This window comes from Schistocerca nitens, chromosome 5, assembly GCF_023898315.1.
Source record: "Schistocerca nitens isolate TAMUIC-IGC-003100 chromosome 5, iqSchNite1.1, whole genome shotgun sequence".
Classification (NCBI taxonomy): domain Eukaryota; kingdom Metazoa; phylum Arthropoda; class Insecta; order Orthoptera; family Acrididae; genus Schistocerca; species Schistocerca nitens.
This window is the reverse complement of record NC_064618.1, coordinates 149,306,333-149,331,268: the sequence shown is the minus strand read 5'-3', so window position 1 is coordinate 149,331,268 and position 24,936 is coordinate 149,306,333. Positions and strand designations below refer to the sequence as shown.

Here is a 24,936-nt window from a genome sequence, read left to right as displayed (position 1 = left end):
TGGAACTGGATTTGTGATTTCCTGTCAGAGAGGTCACAGCTCATGGTAGTTGACGGAAAGTTATAGAGTACAACAGTAGTGTAGCGTTATAGGACCTCTGCTATTTCTTATCTATATAAATGATTTAGAAGACAATCTGAACAGCCATCTTAGGTTGTTTGCAGATGAAAATGTCATCAGAAGATAAAAACAAATTGGAAAACAGATTTAGAAAAAATATCTTTATGGTGCAAAAATTGGCAGTTGTCCCTAAATACTGAGAAGTGTGAGGTCATCCACATGAGTGCTAAAAGGAATCTGTTAAACTTTGGTTACACAATAAATAAATCAATCAAATCTAATGGCCATTAATGCAACTAAATACTTAGGAATTACAATTATGAACACCTTAAATTGGAAATAACACACAGAGAATGGTGTGGGAAAGATTAACCAAAAACTGCGATTTGTTAGGAGAACACTTAGAAGATGCAATAGATCTACTAAAGAGACTGCCTACACCACGCTTGTCGTCCGCAGCTCGTGGTGTAGTGGCTAGCGTTGCGGCCTCTGGATCACGGGATCCCGGGTTCGATTCACGGCTGGGTTGGGGTTTTTTCTCTGTCCGGGAACTGGATGTTTGTGTTGACCTCCTCATTTCATCATCGTTTGTAACTGTGGCTAAATTGGACTGTGTAAAAATTGGGACTTTGTACAGGTGCTGATGACCGTGCAGTTAAGTGCCCCACAAACCAATCATCACCACCACCACCACCACCACCACCACTACCATGCTAGTCTGTCCTCTTTTTGAGTGCTGCTGCTGCGCAGTGTATGATCCTTACCTGGTAGGGTTAACTGAGTATGTCAAGAAAGTTCAAAGAAGAGCAGCACATTTTGTATTATCAAGAAATAGGAGAGAGAGTGTCTGGGACATGATACAGGATTTGTGGTGGACATCATCAAAACAAAGCCATTTCTCATTGCAGCGGTATCTTCTCATGAAATTTCAGTCACCAACTTCCTCCTCCGAATGCAAAAATATTTTGTTGATGCTGACCTGCATAGGGAGAAACAATCATAATAATAAAAAAAGGGAAATCAGAGCTCGCACGGAAGGAAATAGGTGTTGATTGTTTTCCGCACGCTGTTCTAGAGTGGAATAATAGAGAATTATTGTGAATCCTCTGCCAGGAACTTAAGTGTGGTTCACGGAGTATCTGTGTAGATGTAAGTGTCCTATAAATAAGAAAGCAGAAAAGGGCATTGCCCTCTTCCTCTGCTGCCTGCGATATATATTATCAGTGTAAATGTTTTGTTGCAGGAACTGCAGTTGCCGATGCTGAAAATATCTGCTCCGGAGCTTGTTGGTGGAGTCTCTGGAGAGTCGGAAGGACGAATAAGAGATTTATTTGATCAGGCAGTCAGCCTGTCACCATGTATTTTGTTTCTTGATGAAATAGATGCTATAACTCCACATCGTCTGACAGCTCAGAGGGAAATGGAAAGGAGAATTGTTGCACAGCTCTTGACCTGCCTTGATGGTAAAAGGAAAAATGTTGATATGTATATCATTAAATTAATTTTAAACTAGTGGTAAGTTTGTTTAAATTTCTATATTATGTTACATCAAAAGAATAATAATCAGCATTTTTATTCGAAAAAGACAGCTTCCTATCTAGTGTGAGAAGGCATTTTATATAAAAATTAAGTTAGCAGTGCAGAACTATGTGTGAAGCAATTTCGCTTGGTCTGTGGACATTTTTTTATCTATCTTCACTGGTAATGGAGAGTTTGTCATATTTTGTCTCCTCACTGGTACTGGACAGTTTGTCACGTTTCATCTTCCTTTGTCCCCTCTTTAAATCTGTGGTCTGAGTGACCTGCCCCCTTTCCAACCTTCACCAGGCAAAACACCCCTTTTGTCCTTGAGTAAGGAACATATTGGTTCTGTAAGTTAGGGATGTTATTGTTCACTTTAGAATTTGTTTATAGTAGTTGGAACTTCAGCTCTTGTAGCTAAGTAGTGTGCAGCCATTGCCTCCCCTCATAATTCAAAAATTTGTAAAATTCCTTCTCTCCTCATTAACAAACAAATATTTGCTAGAGTCATATGCATACACACACATTCACTGTCTGACCCAGTTAAAATGCAACACTGTTGATAAAGGGAATGTAAATTGGTAGAACCAAATCAACCATCTTCACTCCTTGGCAAGATAAAATTAGCAGCCACAACTCTTGACACCCCTATTGTGAATGAAATGTTAATCAAATGGACTTAGGTTGATTCCAAGATCCTGCCACTGTATTGGAAACAAAAGTTTGGAATCATCTCCCCTAAACCTCCAAGTGAGGTACCTGCAGTACTGTAATCTTTTGTCATACACATCCCTGTTAGTCATGCATGTTCAGGGTGTATATGACCCGGGAGATCCGGGAAAAACCCGGGAATTTTTTCATCCGGGAGAAAACCAGGAAAAAAACTCAGGATATTTTTAGAATTCCGGGAATTTTTCGTTTTATTTTTCAGTTAAATTTTTGTAATGTTGACTGGTAAGAACTGGTACTCTAACAAAGGATATTACTGTATCCCGCTACTGCAGAACAATACTTCAACAATAAAACATAAACGAGAGAAAAAAACGAAAATAACTTAAATTGCAAAGGAAATGCGCCATATACAATGACACCCAGTGCTCATGCAGTGTACCAATTGACAATGCGTCAAAGGCTTTAGGAAGACTATGCAGTGCTTCATAACAACAAATTGCCTCAAATGAGCGTGAACTCGCAATTGTTTACATTCGATTTGTTTTAGCAGTTACGCGCGGGCTCATGTGCATGCGCAATTGAGTCACGTTTGAGTAGTAGATTCTCCCGCTTCTGGCTACAGGAATGTGGCTGTTGGCTGTGCAAGCAGTTGCAGCAAGCAGCTAAATGCTGCCAGGAAAAGGGGGTGCCAAATCCATATTCATGAGGGGAAAAAACTTGTTTCACAAAGCACCTAGCATCCAGCGCACGTTGGTCTATCGATTAATCATATGATTTTGAAAAGTTTCCCTGTTGGTTTTTGAACACATTTTAAGTTGATTTCTGAATGAATCATAAGTTGACTTTTGAATGTATGCATAGTGTACGTGATGTCTTTGTCAGGAGAATCCTCGTCGCATCTAGAAATAAACTTTCTGCAGACAAAAGGGGACGGGGCTATACGAGCTGAGGAAGTAAAGCCGAACGCGAATGCCAATCGCTGTCTGATTATGTGGTTGATTGGGTTTGCGAATGATCAGAATCGCTAGAATTACTAGCGAAATCCATAGATTCAGACTACCAGAATGGAAATAAACGACTGACAGGAATAACAGGTGAGAAAGATTACGCATTATCTTCTCGGTGTATCCAAGAAAATGAAATTTTGACAGAAAATTTTTGGCCAGATCGCTACACCAGTAAGGGCCAGTAGTACAGACCCCGGCTAGCAGCCACGTAAGTTCTATTCTGGAAGTAACGCGGAAAACGTGTTGTTCGAACACGTAATAACGCCTAACCGGAAAATAATCGCAGGATAACTAAACCTATGATTCTGGCAGGGTTAGTGAAGTTAATTGGCGAACAAATTTTGACAGTGACAGCAATAGCTACAGAATTGGTGATGACAAGATTGTTTGTTAGAATGAGGAAGCAGAAGAAACGGGGACATCACACAAATTATGGAAGAATAAGAGGATTCCAAATTGATATAAAAATTTCGTAATACTACTTTTCGATCTCGTGCTTGAGAAGCTGGTGCGTATGAATGAAATGTGAAACTATTACCTAACATAAAGCTTTTTCTTGTAGTAGGCCTAATAGGCATTTAATATTGGTACTTCGTGAATTATATCCTGTCGTTATAAAAATGGCCATTTGTGCCAAAACAGTCTTGTTTATTTGGTATGTTTCAAAATTGCTGCCATATTTGAAGGCCTATTTTGTTTTATCTAGCAGACAGTGATAAAATAGTCGTAATCAGATTGAAAAACCACACCAGTCTTGGGTATTATTTGTATTAACAGCTTTTTCGGTATTAGATAACAACATTTCGATTTTTTGTGTAGCAAAACGTTTGACGAACTTTGATGAGGTAATAGATTCTTTCGCAGAAAGGAAAGCAGGCCATGTAAAGCTGTAGCAAGATAAGAGAGGAAAAAATGCTTGGAGCTAAGGTTTGAAGAAATGTGTAATTCCTTGCTTGTCTCTTGTTAGTATTGGTTTTATAAATCCTATATTTAATTTTATGTCACACAAAACAGCAAGTTATTAACTAATAGGCAATAGAGTGTCCAGATTTTCTGAAGAGTTCTTGTTCTCTCGATTACAAATAATCCCATCCGCTATTAATTGCGAGATTTTTTAAAGAGTGACAGGCGATCAGACATTTATATCATTATTAAAAATTTTAATGGCACATTTGTGTGATATATCTTAAAAGTGTAACACTCGCAAAAAAGAACAACAGCACGTGCGAAAGCTTAGCTTCTCTTGCAGCTTGAGACCAATATTATATGTGAAAGCTTTGCTTTTCTTGTAGCTACACTATGTATATTAATTTAAGCTATTAACTTTCCCTGTTTTTGTGTTCGTGCTACTTAACAGTGATGTTGCTGTTGGCTGACTACATCACGTGTCCTATGCTCTGAATATCCGCTGTCATCGGCTGGCGAGATCACATGACATGAACTATGACTGGCTTACAAAAGCGCATTGAAATCTCAATTTCAATTATTCGGAAAGTAACATGCGGTGTTTGGTGGAATCCCAATGTATGCTTTCGTAATACAAAAATACACAGTGTATATGTTGCTGCACATCAAAGATATTTCCACAACATGTCTTTTTCCCTGAGTTTCGTTTTCTAAAGTGCTGGGAAATTGTACGCCTGTGTATTAAACCATAACCGTTCAAATGATTGATAAGGGAAAATATACTGTCACCCGGGAGAAAATGTCTTTTTAACCGGTAAATCCGGGAAAAATCCGAGAATTTTTTTTCCTTGTCCACATATACACCCTGATGTTTCCTGATGTCTCCTGATGTCATATGTTAGGTAACTGTATTGATCTTTTCTTATTCTTGGAAAACAGCAAAGTACTTCCTCGTACTGTTACCTCATTTTGTTCACCTGGCTATGTACCCTGCCCACCTCCACTTCATTTTTATGTCAGTTATGTTTACATTTCCCACCCCAGTTTGTTCCCTGATTTCTTTGTTTTCCCATGTCTCCTAATAATTATCAACATACACATCTCCATGATTTGCTGAGCAGCTTTCAGCAATAAATGTCCATGTACAGCTGCCAAACCGATATTTGTAAACTAATTCTTTGACTTCATTATTATTTTGTGCTAGTTTTGATATGTTGGTTATTCATTACTTTAATCTTCGTAATTTTTCAGTTGTTCTTCCGAACTTCCTGTGTTGAATATTGCCATTTTTGTGGATGTTTATGTGCAATAAAGGCAAACACATTATTACTTCATTTTACCTTTTAACGGATGTGGAGACTTCTCATATGATTGCCTAGAATATTTTGCTAAAGCAGAATCTTTACCTGACTCATTCAAATTTGAATTCCCCCCATGATTTTAGTGGTGTGTGTGTGTGTGTGTGTGTGTGTGTGTGTGTGTGTGTGTGTGTGTGTGTGCGTGCGCGCGCGCGCGCGCGCGCGCGCGCGCGCGCGCGCGTGTTGAGTAGGTGGAGGGGAGGGGGAGTGTTCATTATACTAACCTGGCTAAATTATTACTTTGTTTCTTAGTACAGATTTTGTCCAAATCAAATCATACTTTCTAAAAATACAGTATCTCTTGATTGTGTAATAGTTCATACTTACTGTTCTTTTCTGTAATGTGACTAATTACATGTAAATGTTCCATTTTTGGTTAATATCTTCAACATAATGGACATTAGACAGATTGGTCTACAGGGTATGAATGAATTTTCACTCTGTAGCAGATTGTGCACTCATTTGGGACTTTAAGGTTTATTAAAACTGCGTGCCAGACCAAGACTTGAACATGGAAGTTTACATGGTAGAAGAGAGGCACTGGCAGAAGAAAAACTGTGAGGGCAAGTTGCGAGTTAAGCTTGATTAGTTCAGTTGTTACAGCTCTTGCCCACGAAGCCAAAGATCCCCAATTAGATTCCAGGTCCAGCATACAGGTTTAGTCTGCCAGGAAGTTTCTTGTAATGTTGAATAATTATGGCATTGTTTGTTTAAAGAAATGATCATCTTCCACAGAAATTGTGTAAATAATTTTGGGAGTCCCCCTCCAATTAGTGACAATACTCCCTTAATCAAATCTCATATAACTTCATACACATACTGCGGCATTTACTTCCATAATATCATTGTTTTCATGAAGAACAATTTGTGTTCCTGATGCATCTGTTAGGCTACACAATAATTTAAAGCAATTATCTAGTGCTTGTAAAACTTTATCTCTGATGATAGGTACTGTTCCTCATTGTTGGAAACTTTCGCTTTTTCCATTTGACGTTTTCTTTTGCTTTTTCCATACCTTCAGCATATTTTAGTGTTTATGTTAGTACCTTTGTTAAAGAATTCTACTCTTATCTATGTCTGTATGACTGTCCAAAATTACTTAATCATATATATTTCCCTGTTTCTTAAATAAATTCTGAAAATCAATATTATATGCTTAACGTTATTTCCTGGCTCCTTTCCGACCTTGTACATATTTTCACTTGCCTTCTTTCTCAGTCTGTGTTCACATCAATTTCTAGAGCAGTTTAGGATGTTTAGTTTGTATCTACCTGACAGTAATTCTGTGTAAACTTCACGTTTTGCTGTTGGATCTCCACATCTGTTGTTCTCTTTCTTCTTGTGATATCTAAAAAGTGTCTCAAAACCCTGTTCAAAATCGCTAGTATTTTGCCTTTTTTTTATTGCCCATAGGGCACTCATCTTTGGGTGTTTATCACACATACATGATTATTTCATTCCCATTAATAATAATAATAATAATAATAATAAATTGCTTTTATGTGATGTGTAAGTTACCTTTTCAATCTAGAAAGCTGGCACAATATGCAGTTTTGGTTTGCAAGAGAGATCTATTTGAATGATTAAACTAGAGAGAGTTAAAACTTCAGAGCAGAGAATTTTCAAGTTGTTCCTTCATATTTTTTTTTTTTATTTTTTTTTTCATTGTAGGCTTAAAATGTAAGGGAACGCAGTAGAAAGTGTTTAATTTATAGAATAATATTGCTGTTTTTGTTTTAGGAAATCTAAATTTCTCTTGTTTTCTTCCATGTATTCAAATGCAGAATTGAATCAGAGAGATGGTGGTTCAGGTGTTCTCGTTATTGGAGCAACCAACCGACCAGACTCCTTGGACCCTGCTCTTAGACGCGCAGGTAGATTTGACCGTGAAGTTTGCCTGGGAATTCCAAATAAGGAGGCAAGAGCAGAAATTCTTAAAGTATTATGCACAAATTTGCGCCTTGCGCCAGACTTCAACTTTGAAGAGGTTGCTCGAAACACTCCAGGCTTTGTGGGTGCTGATTTGATGGCACTGATGAGGGAAGCTGCAATGGTAGCTGTGAACAGGTATGCGTAATGTAAAATTGTCTTCATCTCACTTCAGATAGCTTTTATGTAACTTCAGAAATGTTTTACCACTTATTATATTTATACTTGTTAAGAAATAAATATTAATACTTATTAATTGTTGATTTTTTGCTTAAATGTTTTCAAATCAAGTCAGTGCTGTGCATTTTGAGTGGCCAGTTTAACACAGTGTGTCTAATTGTAAAGTGTATATTGCTGTAAGCCAATGATAGTAATCATTGAACTGGATATATTTATAATATGGATAAAGTTTACTTAAGGTGTAAGATTAGGGGGAAAGGACTAGTGAGGTTTAAGGATAATGGAAAAGTCACTCAGGGCATCAGGTTAAGGGAGAGACAGAATGAGAAGTGGAAAACAGTTGTTTGCATCAAACAATATTTGAAAATATGAGAAATAGCAGAGATGATAGTAGGTAGTTGAGAGATCAGTGGAAGTATGTCATAAAGAAGTACTACATTTTTCCTAAAAAGTAGTCTGTTATCTCCAAAGTATACAAACTTGGTTAGGAGGACACCAATAAACATCCTATTCTTTAAAGAATTGAACTCCCACTTATAAAACAGCTTCAAATGTCTGATTACTTTACAAATAAGTTTGTGTTAAATTTTGTGTGTTAAGCATGTAATTAAGAAAAGGTTTGGAATTATGGTTAAAGTTCATTGGAAGTCACAAAGTGCTCTCATGCATTACAGGCGAGTGTAGTCTGGGTAATCTGTGTGACATTTTAAGCAGAAGTCAAACATCTAAGTGTCTATGACACCATATCTCACGAACTGTGTATCACACAGTGATATAATTTTGCAGGTATTTTCAGTAGTATGTGTAGATACTGTCTGCAAAATGGGTTGCATATAGGTAATAGGAAACAATAATTAATTAGATTGTCATGTCTGTTGTTGAAGTTTTACTGTATAAACAGCAAAAATGTAGTGAGTGATAAATGTTTTGTCTTTCATCATTTTGTGGGTGGTGTCAGTGAGAAAAAGTTTTGTGAAGGTTTGAAATTATATGTGGAGTTTGTTGGAAGCATCTGTGCTCTCATTCTCAAATACTCCATGAATAAAATATGGGTATTCGCCTGCCGTCAATTGTGCTGTCTCAAGATAAATGCATAGTTTCTAACTGTAATACTTGTTCTGTTGTGTTAAACATTTAACATAAGATCACAATTCTTAATGACGGGCTGTATATGTCTGGGAAATCTGGAAAAAACCCAAGAATTTGGCTTCTGGGAGAAAACTGGGAAAAATATGGGAATTCATATTATTGAGTAAAAAGACCTTGCTTCACAAAGCGCCTAGCATCCATTGCACATTGGTCTATCGATTACTCATATGATTTTGAACGCATCCCTGTTGGTTTTTGAACATTTATGATCAAATTCTGTATTGATTTCTGAATGAATCGGAAGTTGATTTTTGAATGCATGCATAGTGTACGTGATGTTTCTGCCAGGGGAATCCCCGTCGCATCTAGAAATAAACTTTCCTGCTAAAAAAAGGGACGGGTCTAGCTGCAATACATGCTGCCGACTTGCTTGACATTGCAATGCAATTTCGTTTTCACACGTAATGGTGAATGACAATTGCTGTTTGTGGTTGACTGGCTCTGCAAATGATCAGTGTTGTTATAATTACTAGTGAATTCCATAGATTCAGACTACCACAGTGGAAATCAATGACTAACAGGAATAACAGGCAACAAAGATTACGTATTGTCTTCTCAGTGATGCAAGAAAATAAATGTTGACAGAAAATTTTTGGCCAGACTGCTACACCACTAAGGGCCAGTTATACAGTCTCCAGCTAGCAGCCGCTAAAGTTCTATAGTGGAAGTAGCGTGGAAAACGCGTTGTACGAACACATAATAACGCCTAACAGGAGAATAAATGCGGGATAACTAAACCGGTGATTGTGGCAGGAATTGTGAAGTTAACCAGAGAATAAATTTTGACACAGGCAGGAATAGTTACTAAATTAGTGATGACAAGATTGTTTGTTAGAACGAGGAAGGAGAAGAAATGGGGACTCCCACAAATTATGGAAGAATATGACGATTCCAAATTTATATAAAAATTTCGTACTACTACTTTTTGATCTCGTGCTTCAGAAGCTAGAGTGTATGAATGAAATGTGAAACTATTTCCTAACATAAAACTTTTTGCTTGTAGTTGGCCTAATAGGCATTTGATATTGGTACTTCGTGAATTATATTCTGCTGTGTTATAAAAATGACCATTTGCGCCAAAACAGTCTCGTTTATTTGGTGTTTGTAACAGTTGCTGGAATATTAGGCAGGCCTGTTTCGTTTTATCTAGTAGACAGTGACAAAATACACGTAATCAAATCAAGAAGCCACACCAGTCTTGGGTACTATTTGTCTTAACTGCTTTTCTAATATTAGACAACGACATTTTGTTTTTTCATGTAGCAAAACGTCGACGGACTTTGATAAGGTAATAGATTCTTTCCTATAAAGGGAAGCACACCATGTAAAGTTGTAGCAAGATTAGGGAGAAAAAATGCTAGGACTTAAGGATTGAAGAAATGTGTACTGTCTTGCTTGTCTCCTATCTTTACTGGTTTTTATGTATCCTATATTTAACTTTATATCACACAAAACAGCAAGTTATTAGCTAATAGGCAATAAAGAGTGCAATTTTTCTAAAGAATTTGTGTTCTTCGGGTTACAAATAATCCCATCCAGTATTAATTGTGAGTTTATTATTTTAAGAGGGCAGGAGGATCTGCAACTAATTGACGCATGGTGCAGGGAATGGCAATTGAATCACAATGTAGACAAGTGAATTTGCTGCGAATACATAGAAAGAAAGATCCTTTATTATTTAGCTACAATATAGCAGGTCAGCAACTGGAAGCAGTTAATTCCATAAATTATCTGGGAGTAGGCATTAGGTGTGATTTAAAATGGAATGACCATATAAAATTAATCGTCGGTAAAGCAGATGCCACACTGAGATTCATTCGAAGAATCCTAAGGAAATGCCGTCCGAAAACAAAGAAAGTAGGTTACAGTACACTTGTTCACCCACTGCTTGAATACTGCTCACCGATGTGGGATCTGTACCAGATAGGGTTGATAGAAGAGATAGAGAAGATCCAACGGAGAGTGGCGCGCTTCGTTACAGGATCATTTAGTAATCGCGAAAGCGTTACGGAGATGATAGATAAACTCCAGTGGAAGACTCTGCAAGAGAGACGCTCAGTAGCTCGGTACGGGCTTTTGTTGAAGTTTCGAGAACATACCTTCACCGAGGAGTCAAACAGTATATTGCTCCCTCCTACGTATATCTCACGAAGAGACCATGAGGATAAAATCAGAGAGATTAGAGCCCACACAGAGACCTACCGACAATCTTTCTTTCCACGAACAATACGAGACTGTAATAGAAGGGAGAACCGATAGAAGTACTGAAGGTACCCTCTGCCACACACCGTCAGGTGGTTTGCAGAGTATGGATGTAGATGTAGATGTCAAACCGGCCGACTGGGCAGGAGAGGCACCACAGGACATTTTTATTTCCACTGGCCTGAATATAGTTTGATGGCACCCATTGCAAAATATTTCAAGTTTGAATTCCACAGAGCGAAATAGAGACGTGCGATGGAAGAATGCTGTGTGACAAGGTGTGGCGCTGCACTTTGGCACACTTAAGACCAAATAACATGTGCTACGTTCCCTCAAACATATATGTTTCATGTATCAGACATCTTCAGAAAGATGTGCGCTACAAAATGCAGATTCTTTGAAAAGCCGATTTTTTAAATTTTTGGCGTCCTGCCTCAAACGCTCGAGGGAGGGGGAGCGCCACTATCTAATATTGTCATTGTTCGGAAATATCGTAGATCCGGACCTCACAGAGCAGTCTTGAGTTGTAGTGAGGAGGTGGTAGTCTCCACGTGAGCTGTGTTTACGTTTATTGATTTTGTTGTTTCCTCTTCGTTTATTGCTCTCATGTCAAATGAAAACAAAACTGATTTCTGTGGCTGGCAACTATCAAGTGAATTAAAATTAATTCACATACTTACGGAAGGCTAAAATATATTAATAGTTTCAGATTTTGTTAATCGCCTTGCAGAACAATGAAGTTTTTTTGTCTGTTTGTTAAAGAAATTTGACTTTCATTAATCTTTTCTGCTGAGACGGTCAATTTATTTGAATCGAAGTGTTTAATTCCACACTATTGGCTAGTTTCAACTGTTCACTGCATTTCAAATTCACATTTTCATCTTCTAGCAAGTATGGCATTCTGCCATAATAAAGAACCAAACATGAGATAATACAGCACTGGTATTCCAAGAAAATTTACATCTGAATGTCGACATACGAATGTGCACTTTAAGCCAAATTACTTTTTAATATGTTTCACAAAATTCCCATAATCTTGGAATCTCCACTAATGTCTTGTTTCTTTTATGAGATAATGTAAGATCTTTTAATGTTTTACACGTACGAACGTACAGGCTTCCTGCGTCATCGTAGTTGCACAAGCGCGGCGACACCTGTCATCTGTCGCAACTGCTGAAACGAATTTATTTCTAACAGATCGCGGGAAAATTTTCTGAATGGTTGTTTGAAAAGTGTTATTTTCAAGTAACGTAAATTTCCTTTTACACAAGATGAACTTTGTGCGCGAATGTCCGATGAATTTCTTAAATCACAGTGTGTTTGACTCTCATTCAAAAATCAAATCTTTGCGGATGACCATTCAGAATATTTACGAGCCCAAAAGATCAGACATTTATGCCAGTTTTTAAAAATTTTACTGGCACATTTGTGTGATGTATCTTAAAGTGTAACACGCGCAAAAAAGATCAACATTATGTGTGAAAGCCTAGCTTCTCTTGCAGCTTATTAATCCAACATTATATGTGAAAGCTTTTCTTTTCTTGTAGCAACGCTATATATATTAATTTAAACCATTACCTTTTCCTATTTGGGTGTTCGCGCTGCTTAACACTGATGTTGCTATTGGCTGACTACATCACGTGCACTATGCTCCGAATATCCGCGGTCATCGTTCTGGCGAGATGGCTTGACATGAGCTACGACTGGCTTACGAAAGCGCATCGCAATCTCGATTACAATCCCTTGGAAAGTAACATGCGGTGTTTGGTGGAATTCATATTTATACTTTCGTAATACGAAAATATGCAGTGTACATGTTGCTGCTCATCAGACTTCTTTTCAGAACGTGTTTCTTCCACTGAGTTTCGTTTTCTAAAGTGCCGGGAAATTCTATGCAAGTATATAAAACCACAACCATTGAAAGGATTAATAAGTTTTAAAGTTCTGAGGAAAGGTATATTGTTACTTAACACGGAAAAAGTATATTTTCATCCGGGAGAAAGTGTATTTTTTTAACCGGGAAATCTGGGAAAAATCCGGGAATTTTTTTTCCTCGTCCACATATACACTGTCATACCATAGGAACCATTTAAAATGAACAAACATGCAGCACCACGCCAACTTTTGACAATTAATTAATTATTCGTTGCTGCTGTCAGTTCTCTACCACAGCGGCCGGCTGCTGCACGTCTTTCATGCAGCATCTCTGGACCCAGCGATGGCATGTTGTTGGATCATTAAAGTTGCGCGTGCTCACCACCTGGATTTCTCAGTTCGCAGGAGAGCTTCTGTAAAGTTTGGAAGGTAGGAGACGAGGTACTGGCAGAAGTAAAGCTGTGAGGACGGGGTGTGAGTCGTGCTTGGGTAGCTCAGTTGGTAGAGCACTTGCCTGCGAAAGACAAAGGTCCCGAGTTAGAGTCTCGGTCCGGCACACAGTTTTAATCTGCCAGGAAGTTTCAGCTCATTAGTTGTTATGCCCACTTAAAAAGTGGCACAGTGGTTACTGCTCAGGTTTTTTATCACATGGCGGCTTTCACAGGTAGCTGTGTCTTGGGCATGGGGTTGGGATTAGGATAGGAGTAGGGATGGACAACAATATTGCATAACTTGAGTGAGTGGCGGAATATCAATATAGGAGGATAGTGGAGAGGAAGTTCCTCATTCCAGGTCATGCTTAGAGACAGTTGGAACTCCAATGGAAAATGTGATTCAGTCACTCCAGTTCTGGGCGGTACTGAAACATCAGTGAAGTGGCTTACTGTACTGAAGAGCTGCAGGTGAAGTTGGTGATGAAGATGTTGAAATCCTGAAGGAATGTAGATAGGGTGTCCTCATTGTAGGTCCACATCACGAAGATGTCATCAGTGAAGCAGAGCCATGTGAGGGGTTCAGGATTTGGTGTGGTTGGAAAGCATTCCTCTGGATGAGGCACGAATAGGTTGGCAGAGGGTGGTGCCATGTTTGGATGCCAATTATTGCACCAAGAAATTGTTTGTAGGTGAAGGCTTCAAAGAAGTAGTAATTATGGGTATGGATATAGTTGGTCATGGTAACCAGGAAGAAGGTTGTAGATTTAGTGTCAGTCAGGTGTTGGGAAAGATAGTGTTTAATAGTGGCAAGGCCATGGGCATTGGTAATGTTAGAGTATACTGTAGAGGCAAGTGAATTTGACAGTGATGAGCAGGGTTGTGGGTGGTAAAGGAACAGGAACTGTGAGGAGTCAGCAGAGGAAATGGTTGGTGTCTTTTTATACAAGAGGATGGGTTACAGGTAATAGGCTGAATAAGTTGGCCCACAAGAGCAGAGATTCTCTCTGCAGGGGCAGAGTAACCAGCCAGAAGGGGTTTCCTAGGTAGTTGGGTTTATGAACTCTAGGAAGCAAGTAGGGAGGTGGTGGGGGTGAGAGGAAGATTCAGGATGGATCAAAGAATTTAAGGAGGGACTGGAGCTCTTGCTGTCTGACACTGTTGCAGGTCTGTTTAGTTTCTGGATTCTGGATGGTGGTGAGAGTGTGCTTCTTCGGTAGTGGTAATAGTAAAGTCTGCAAGGCAGGGTTTAACAGCTATGAAGGGATGTGGGAGAGCTGTGATGGAGGCCCTTGTAGGAGTGGTGGATAGTGGTTGTCCAAGGCAGGAGTATGAGGTGAACATGATGAAGTGTGTTTTGAGATAGCATTGCACGTGCTACTCTAGTTCCTATAAGATGGGATGTATAACTTTGGAATTGCAGAGCAAGAGAATTTTGTAGGTGGCGAGGAAGTATTGCAGGAGGTTTGGGCTTGGTTTGTATGGTTTTGCAGGACTAGGTTGGTGAGGGCAATGGATTCAAAGAATTTGAACAGATAGATATCATCGTGAAAGGAGAGGGCTGCAGTGAAAGATTGGTAAATTGATGGCCAGTCATGCCTTTTGGTGGATTCCATGAGCTGACAACAATTCAGGAACAGTGTGTTGGGCTGGGTTCTGGCTAGGGGTAGGGTAAAGTTTTTTTACTGGCGCAGTTGGAAGGAGGTAGGATCCATAGTGGAGGATAAAAAAATAAAAAATGTAAAATTATGGAAAAATCAGTTGAACAGTGTGAATTACATTTAATAATCAATGGGATTGCAATAATGAGGAGCTTTTACTTTGAAGTTGAGAAAGTAACTATTTCTGTTTTGGTGGGTTTGATCTCTCAAGACCTCTTGAGTTCGTTCCTTTCTGTCTTTGTAGATTGGCTTTTGTCTTCTCCTAATTTGGAAGAAAATTTCTTCATTTAATGACATGAAGACAGCAAGAACATGCAGTTGTAAATGATGGAGCTTTTAGAAACAAATGTTGTCAGTACCTAAAGACCTTGGAGAGGAAAGTAGCATGCTAAAGCCTAAAATTACTAATGCTAATGTCAAGTGAAAAAGTGTGTGTGTGTGTGTGTGTGTGTGTGTGTGTGTGTGTGTTGTTTATTTACTTAATTAACTTCCAGTGTGCTATTAAAACACTACCTAGTAATAAAGAAGAAAAGCTTGCACATTTGTCCCAGTAAATAATTACTCATCTTTTTTTATATGCTCAACAAATCCCTTATACTTGATAACACCAACTCTGCTTTACAGAGATGTTTTTCTGAATGAAAATAAAATCCTTAACTTTTGTTCTCTTATTCCAGAGTATTCAGCGAGTTGAAAACAAAAGCACAAATTAAAAAAGACAAGGAGCTTGTCACCATAGACAGTCCGACAAAAGTGGTGGAAAATGGAAAATATGATTTGAAAACAAAAACACAAAGTAAACAGGACAAGGAGGTTGTCACCATAGACAGTCCATCAAAAGCAACGGAAAATGGAAAACAAAGAAAGAAAAAAACCGTCAGTGTTAAAGCTAAAGATAGTGATAGTTCTAGCAGTGAAGTTAGTGAAAAAGAAATTGGTAATGGGGTGGAAGGTGATAAAGCTGTAGATCCTGACAGCAAAATACGTGATATGGTGGCATTAAATACCAGTAAGGAAGGTATTAGCTCCCCAGAGGATAATATAAATACGAAGAATTTGCCTTCAGCAGATAGTTGTCAGAAGACATCTGCACCTGTGACAGAAACAGTCCTTCAAAATGTTACACTTTCAGACCTAGTAGATTGGCTGCACAACCAGCCTCCGCTAACAGGTGAACAACTGAGTGAACTGTACATACAGCAGTCAGACTTCAAAGAAGCTCTCCGTGCAGTGCAACCATCTGCTAAACGTGAAGGCTTTGCCACTGTTCCTGATGTAACCTGGGATGACATTGGTTCATTGAAAGACGTCAGAGAAGAGTTGCAACTAGCAATATTGGTAAGTTAGAGGAAACAGAATGTGAAAATTCTTTTGGCTGTTCATAACAACAAAGTAGTGCCATTTTATGTCAGATGCTCTAATTTCGGAAAAAGTTTCCCCATGACAATCGTGGATTTTTATGTAATTTTGTGTGAACATCCATACTAATTTCTAATATAATACTTGGAGAGATACAGTCATTTGTTTGACTGCCTAGCACAGCTTTCAGCAGTGCACCCTGAGCAAACCTAGGTCACTTTGTACAACTGTTTTGCATTTTCTTAAGTGAAATAATTAAGATTCATAAACAGTTTTCATATAGATAATTTGAGGCACAGTCAACAAAAAATGCTTGGAAAAATGTATAGTTTAGCTTTTTGTGTCTCCTGGAGTAAGTGCATGATAATACCGAAACTTTGCGTGTGGTAACTGACCAACACAAGGTGTACAAATACCAAACAACATTCCCCCTGCTGCTTTCCAGCTGTTTGCAAATTGAGGGCAAAGTTGACAATTTTTGTAAAAATACCCGAAATGTATATTTTCAGCCCACTTTTACATAAAAGTATTTTCTGCAAACTCTTTTAAACATTTTCCACTGGAAAGACCCTGTCCTAACCCACCTAAAAATCTAGATTTCGTTTTACGGTGATGCATATAATGCCGTAACAAAATAATGACACAGTGAAAATGCATTAAAAATACACCCATATTCCATTGGTATTCAAATTAAATGACACATTTCTTGTTGTGTTTTACAATTTTTTTAATACCCGTTAAGATAGTATTAAAAATCCAGAGCACTAAGAAGTGAGCTTGAATCAAAAAACTTGAAAATCTGCAAAAGGAAATAATCTTTCTTGATTTTTAAACATCTCTAACGCATTATTCAGATCTACAAAATTCTTTTTATAAAAAATGAAAGGGTATAAAGAGTCCTGTAATGAGGATAGCTTTTTTTCTTTTTTTGTATATCTAATAATTGCTTGTGTTTCTCAGCATAGGTGTTTGCAGTCTGCAATTTAAAGAAATCATGCTACGTCACATTACGTAGAGCAGAAGCTATAGCATCTGCATTTGTTAGCTATTTCATACAACATGATCCACAGGAAATTATTTTATACAAGCAATGGATTCACACTACTGATAGGGGCAACCTGGATGCAAAGCATTTCACAGAGGATGAATTTATTGAAAAAGTTGGAACAAAAATTTGGTGTCTGTCATGTCATCATTAGATTTCCAAAAATCAGTGTGTGCATCTAAAAGCCCTTAAGTTTGATATAAAGGAAGATGCGCTTATTATCCTAATGGGTTTTGCCAAAATTGTTCGTTTAGAAAATAATGCAAGGTTTCCAAGAGAAAAATAGTTAAGCATCAGTCTATCTTTGTGTCATCTTTTTCCACAAAATCAGAAGGTAAAATTTGAGTTTTTATGTTGTCAGAGACTGACCAACATGATGCAATAATTCTTCTTGTCTTTATCAATGAGTTGATGTAATATGTGAAACACAATTTGCTCTGAGTTTTATTTATTATTTGAGTGGTGGCCCCAGCACCCAATACAAAACTTTTAAAATTTTTCTCAGTTTGTGAAAGTAATCAGTAGTAAGAGCAAGCTTATAAGGATGAGTTAGTAGTCAGATTCTTGGACACCTATAAATCTGTTTTGCTTCTGCACTAAAAGCATTAGTGACATTAAATTTGTTTCGTCGGCAAAGAAGAAATTGAAGAAAATATTTTTAAGGGTCAGAAGACAGAGGTTTAAACATGGACCTTCTCTAACAGGACCCAGAAAAAATAATAATTTTTTTCCCAACTGAAGAAACAATTCAGATCAGCAGAGTTTAAAATTGTGCATCCTCCTTTCTGTTAACGATTTGTGACAGTGAAGGAAGTACACTATGTGATAAAAAGTTTCCAGACACCCCCAAAAACATACATTTTTCATATCAGTGCATTGTGCTGCCACCTACTGCCAGGTACTCCATATCAGCAACCTCATTAGTCATTAGACATCTTGAGAGAGCAGAATGGGGCACTCCGTGGTACTCACTGACTTTGAATTTGGTCAGCTGATTGAGTGTCACTTGTCGTTTGTCTGTATGCAAGACTTCCACATTCCTAAACATCCCTAGGTCCACTGTGTCCAATGTGATAGTGAACTGGAATCGTGAAGGGACACACACAGCACAAAAGCGTACAGGCCGACCTCGTCTGTTGACTGACACAGACCGCCGACAGTGGAAGAAGGTTGAAATGTGTAATAGGCAGACATCTATCCAAACCATCACACAGGAATTGCACTCTGCATCAGGATCCACTGCAAGCACTATGACTGTTAGGTGGGAGGTGAGAAAACTTAAATTTTGTGGTCGAGCGGCTGCTCATAAGCCACACGTCATGCCGGTAAATGCCAAACGATGCCTCGCTTGGTGTAAGGAGCGTAATCATTGCACAATTGAACAGTGGAAAAACGTCATGTGAAGTGGCGAATCACGGTACGCAATGTGGTGATCCGATGGCAGGGTGTGGGTATGACGAACGCCCGGTGAACCCATTGTTGAAGAGGAATTCCGGGATGGTGATTGCATCTTTCAACATGATCAAGCACTTGTTCATAATGCATGGCCTGTGGTGGAGTGGTTACACGACAATAACATCCCTATAATGGACTGACCTGAATCCTATAGAACACCTTTGCGATGTTTTGGAACGCTGACTTTGTGCCAGGCCTCATCGACCGACATCGATACCTCTCCTCAGTGCAGCACTCTGTGTTTAATGGGCTGCCATTCCCCAAGAAACCTTGCAGCACCTGATTGAACGTATGCCTGCGAGAGTGGAAACTGTCATCAAGGCTAAGGATGGGCCAACACCATGTTGAATTCAAGCATTACCGATGGAGGGTGCCACGAACTTGTAAGTCATTTTCAGGCAGGTGTCCAGATACTCTCGATTCCGTAGTGTATATTAACATCAGACCTCCAGCAAGGACAATATTGCTGTGTATTTGTGAGAAAGTGCTGGATTGGAAACTTCTGTAAGACTTCCACTGAGCTGAAGGATACTTTAAAAAGCGTCTACATCTACATACATGTATGATGTGTGGCAGAGGGTACCTTGTACCACTATGTCATTTCCTTTCCTATTCCACACACAAATGGAGAGAGGGAAAAATGGCTGTTCATATGCCTCCTTACGAGCCCTAATTTCTCTTACCTTTGCGGTCCTTAAGCAAAAGGTATGTTACTAGCGTTCCTCTGAAAAGAATGCTACATTCCCATTTGAGTTCCTGAGGTATATCTGCAATACTTGTATGTTGATTGAACCTACTGATAACAAATTTCGCAGCCCACCCCGGAACTGCTTCAGCGTCTTGCTTTAATTCAACACTTGAGCAATACTCAAGAACAGATCACATTGGTGTTCTATACGTGATTTCCTGTACTACAGGTGAATGACACCATCCTGGAACTCTCCCAATAAATGAAGCTGACCATTTGCTTTCCCTAATAAAATTCGTCTATGCTCGTTCCATCCCCATCGCTTTGCTATATTGTGTCTAGATCAGGGGTGTCCAATCCTTTAGCTTAAGCGAGCCACACTGGGAGATGATGAGTAATTTTGGGCAACTCGCAATACACTTAGCACTAACAATAACTGCTGAGAGAAGGGGGAAAAATGAAGATATTCATCATAACATTACATAAACAAAATTTTATAGAATTTTTTTCCTGGTCATGTCAAAGATGCTCACTTTTTGGACCACAGGTTGGGCAGCCCTGGCCTAGATATTGAATGAACCCCGCAGGGGCCAGCAAATTCATTTTATTGCTCATCAAAAAGTGAAAGTTGCTGGCTTCCAGAGTAGCACATTGTTTCAGTTATTCCATCTCCATCAGTGACATTGTTTGGCAGGCAGCATGGTTTCCGCTGCGATGTTCAAAAGCAAATTGAGATCTCTAAAAATTCAAGTATCTTGGAGTAAATATAAACTTAAGATTCTAAAAGGAACCTCTTCTAGCTTTGGCCTGAGACACTTATAAAAGTGTATTATCGGGCTTGAGAAAGAAGCACGTACCAGGTTTGGGGTCCTGTGGTAAAGAAACACATCCATGGTTGCTGTTGCACAGTTTTGACCCCCCCCCCCCCTCACCTCACCCCAATGGTAAGAGTATGCTGGTTCCTCACTTCAAAAGAAGCCAGCTGCGGGCAAAGTACACGGACTATAGGAACACATCTATACGGTTCTTCATTAGTACACCTTTATTCCATGCAAACTACAAACTGTGTGAAAGTAAAATATGCTATACTTTAGACTGAAATCAAACTAGAACATCAATAGCATCACAAAATAAAAATACAGATTCAAAATTCCCATAAACACAAATCCTTTTCTGGAAAAAAATCTTGGGCAGACTGCTATGAACTTGAACAAAATTTACGTATGAAAGAATACTGTAAAACTTGAAGGCAGTATATAAGATGTGCATTGTAGCTGTCCTGCAACAGTTGTTGTGATTACCATTGCCTTGGTAATGCACAGTTAAATTTTGAAGTTTAGAACTAGTGTGATTCTGCAGTTATTGCAGCAGAAAATCCACGTGAAATATGTCACAGTGAGTCGTGATAAGTGGTGCCCTTCTTTTCTGTTATTTTTGAGTTGTTCTGACTCGAGCTCATGTCCTGTTCATTAGAATTTTCAATATTACCAATTAGAAGAAAGATTAAGAAAAGGCAAACCTACGTTTCTAGCATTTGTAGACGTAGAGAAAGCTTTTGACAATGTTGACTGGAATACTCTCTTTCACATTCTAAAGGTGGCAGGGGTAAAATACAGGGAGCGAAAGGCTATTTACAATTTGTACAGAAACCAGATGGCAGTTATAGGAGTCGAGGGGCATGAAAGGGAAGCAGTGGTTGGGAAAGGAGTGAGACAGGGTTGTAGCCTCTCCCCGATGTTATTCAATCTTTATATTGAGCAAGCAGTAAAGGAAACAAAAGAAAAATTCGGAGTAGGTATTAAAATTCATGGAGAAGAAGTAAAAACTTTGAGGTTCGCCGATGACATTGTAATTCTGTCAGAGACAGCAAAGGACTTGGAAGAGCAGTTGAACGGAATGGACAGTGTCTTCAAAGGAGAATATAAGATGAACATCAACAAAAGCAAAACGAGGATAATGGAATGTAGTCAAATTAAATCGGGTGATGCTGAGGGAATTAGATTAGGAAATGAGACACTTAAAGTAGTAAAGGAGTTTTGCTATTTAGGGTGTAAAATAACTGATGATGGTCGAAGTAGAGAGGATATAAAATGTAGACTGGCAATGGCAAGGAAATCGTTTCTGAAGAAGAGAAATTTGTTAACATCGAGTATAGATTTAAGTGTCAGGAAGTCATTTCTGAAAGTATTTGTATGGAGTGTAGCCATGTATGGAAGTGAAACATGGACAGTAAATAGTTTGGACAAGAAGAGAATAGAAGCTTTCGAAATGTGGTGCTACAGAAGAATGCTGAAGATAAGGTGGGTAGATCACGTAACTAATGAGGAGGTATTGAATAGGATTGGGGAGAAGAGAAGTTTGTGGCACAACTTGACTAGAAGCAGGGATCGGTTGGTAGGACATGTTTTGAGGCATCAAGGGATCACAAATTTAGCATTGGAGGGCAGCGTGGAGGGTAAAAATCGTAGAGGGAGACCAAGAGATGAATACGCTAAGCAGATTCAGAAGGATGTAGGTTGCAGTAGGTACTGGGAGATGAAGAAGCTTGTACAGGATAGAGTAGCATGGAGAGCTGCATCAAACCAGTCTCAGGACTGAAGACCACAACAACAACTAACAACCAATTATTAAACAATTGTGAAACATCACAAAAATGTCAGATTTGAGTCATTATTTATTGGGCCTCATATGCTCATATTGCAAATACAAATCTAGGTTGTTTTTTTTTAACATAATGTTTCTGATGAAAAATGTTTTAAAAGAGTTTGTGGAAAATACTTTTTTGTAAAAGTGTGCCAAAAATACCCATGTTTTGCCATTTTTACAAAAATCATCAACTGTGACCTCAATTTGTAATCCTTTGGAAAGAAGTAGGGAAATGAAATTTTATACTCGAAGATCTTCTGTTGATGAGTTACCATATGCAAAGTTTTAGGTTTACTATGCACTTATAGAGATATTTTATTATTGTTATTATTATTATATTATTTCAATTCAGAGATTGCAAAAAGTTGTACAAGATTTCCTAGTTTTGTTTCTTTCAAGAAAATATTGCTGGATATATTATGTCCCAAAATTGCTGAAAACTTAGGGTTTGTTGTTGAAAGCTGCACTAGGGGTCAAACAAATGACTTCATCTCTGCAGGTATTTAACAGGTGATTGTGGGAACTTTACCAATTGTTATTGGGGCATGTGCAAATGTCCACAAAAAATTTCAGCAAAATAAAAGATGGTTACCTCGAAACCTCTAGACCATCTGGCGTAGAATAGCAAAAACAACACTATCAGGCAGTAGGATGAACTGGCAGAGAAATAAACAGAAAAAACACACACAAAGTTTTTTTTTAAGGACTTAAATAGGTGGTTTTATTCCTCCTCTCCTTTTTATTTGTTGCAGAATAGTTCCAGTGATATGACCACCACTAAACTCTTCAGTATGGGCAGATGGTAACAGGCAAACTATTTAGAACATGTTACTTGCTTTTTCTGTTAGCTCTTCCTTTGTACTTTCCTCTCAGTGATAGAACTAGATTTAAATCGTAGTTCTGAAATCTGCAGACAAGGTGTACATGGGCCAATGTGGAAGATTTGTTTTGTACTTATTATTTCATTTTATTATTTGCCCTTTACCTGGGGCAAGAACTTTAAAAAAAGTCTGTAAGTATATTCTCTCTGTGTACTCACCACAAATGTTTGTGTGTCAAGCATTCTTGTAAGCCAGTTTTGGAAATACATTTTCTACCAACTTTCTTGAAGACCTACTAGTTCAGTTTCAAAGGCATTAACAGGTTTTCCATTATTGGTGAACCTCCCTCCACCTGTGTGATTCTTCATTGTAGGAACAGGAAATAATAGCATGTGGCCATATTGAGTTGCAGGGAGTATGGGATGCAAATCTCACTTCTACACACTCCTGGAACTGAATAGTGTAGTTAGTTGCCTGTTTGGATGCATCGTCATGGTGCAAATTTACCCATTGCAGTGCTACTGTTGACCATTGTTAGCCTAGTCTCTCAAAAGGTTTTGATGTGCTTATTATTAACTACCACAGTAGAAGACAGGCAGACAATGACACTTGTTAGTTTATGCAGTCCCTGCAAAATCACCCACATTCAGGCTTGTGGTCCCTGGCTTCATTATTTTACTGTACTCAAATGTAATCATGAGTATATTCATAAACATAAGCGCGTGCGCGCGCCCACACACACACGTTTTCGTTGAGTATTGCCGGCAAATGAAATTACATCAGTCCTCTTAATGCAAAATTTATAAAACTTGGTTATCTATAGACCACCTGTGTGATCCCTTTTAACATTGCTTCACAGAATTTGACACACTCTTGAGATACTGTGTTTTTGCAAACCTCCCTGTCTCATGCTATCATAGTGGTGCCCGTGGAGTGGACAAAACTATATAGTTCACATTAAGGAAACTGCTGGTTGTAGTGTTTGATTAAATCAAAAATGTGTTTTTACATATTTGTACTCATCATTTCGTTGTCCAGGGCCCAGTCCAGTACACAAAGGAATTTGCTGACCTTGGTCTGTCGACACCAACTGGAGTGCTCCTTTGTGGACCACCTGGCTGTGGGAAAACTCTTTTGGCTAAAGCAGTAGCAAATGAAGCAGGAATAAATTTCATCTCTGTAAAAGGTCCTGAATTGCTCAATATGGTATGTTGTAACTGTTGTCTTCATTTCTAAACTTGATGCACATATGTTTATTCACAGAAATTTATTCTGAATTCAGGTGAAGCAGCTGTGATATATCTAATACTGTGTGTGTGTGTGTGTGTAAGTAAGTAAAAGATTTTGCTTCTTTAGTATAGATGGCATGATGATAATATAGTTAAACTTTTGTTATTGCGTTTCAGTATGTTGGTGAAAGTGAGAGGGCTGTTCGCCAATGCTTTCAGAGAGCAGCAAATTCTGCACCATGTGTCATATTCTTCGATGAATTAGATGCATTGTGCCCCAAAAGAAGTGATGCAGGTGAAGTAAGTAATACACATGGAAGCCACTAATGATAATATGCTATGTTATTTGCGTGAAACTTTTAAGGATGGCGAAGAAGCCTCAGTGGATCAATTTAATATAGCGAACCTCAAACAGAGGTGTCTGAGTGAAAAGTTGCAAAGCCAAACATGTTCCGTGATAGCTTTGCCAGTGAAATGTGATAACTCCGCATTAAGTGCACTAGTGTGGTTCTGAGATACATATTCCTCACGTTGTCGTACAATATTTGTCTTGATTGTGTGCACTTGTAAATCCAAGTTGATGGTGCCCCAGCTCACTTTGAACATCATATGAACACTTGCATCAGATGTTCTCTGAAAAGAACATAGACAGATGATGTCCTATTTTGTTGCTAACGTGTTCATCTGATATGATCCTATTTGTTTCCTGCTTGTAGTATTACGAGGAAAGCCAGGTGGAGTA

The 24,936-nt window shown here is 38.5% G+C and overlaps 1 protein-coding gene across 2 annotated transcripts in view; it reads left to right on the top strand.

Moving 5' to 3' along the window:
- The window catches only part of LOC126259285 (nuclear valosin-containing protein-like), a 159,627-nt gene that overhangs the window by 86,205 nt on the left and 48,486 nt on the right, over positions 1-24,936 (top strand). For both annotated transcript variants that reach the window (XM_049955932.1, XM_049955931.1), the window contains exons 8-12: positions 1,304-1,523; positions 7,309-7,591; positions 15,629-16,289; positions 24,004-24,171; positions 24,372-24,494. In XM_049955932.1, coding sequence (XP_049811889.1) covers positions 1,304-1,523; positions 7,309-7,591; positions 15,629-16,289; positions 24,004-24,171; positions 24,372-24,494 — 1,455 coding nt within the window. The remainder of the gene's footprint in view (positions 1-1,303; positions 1,524-7,308; positions 7,592-15,628; positions 16,290-24,003; positions 24,172-24,371; positions 24,495-24,936) is intronic.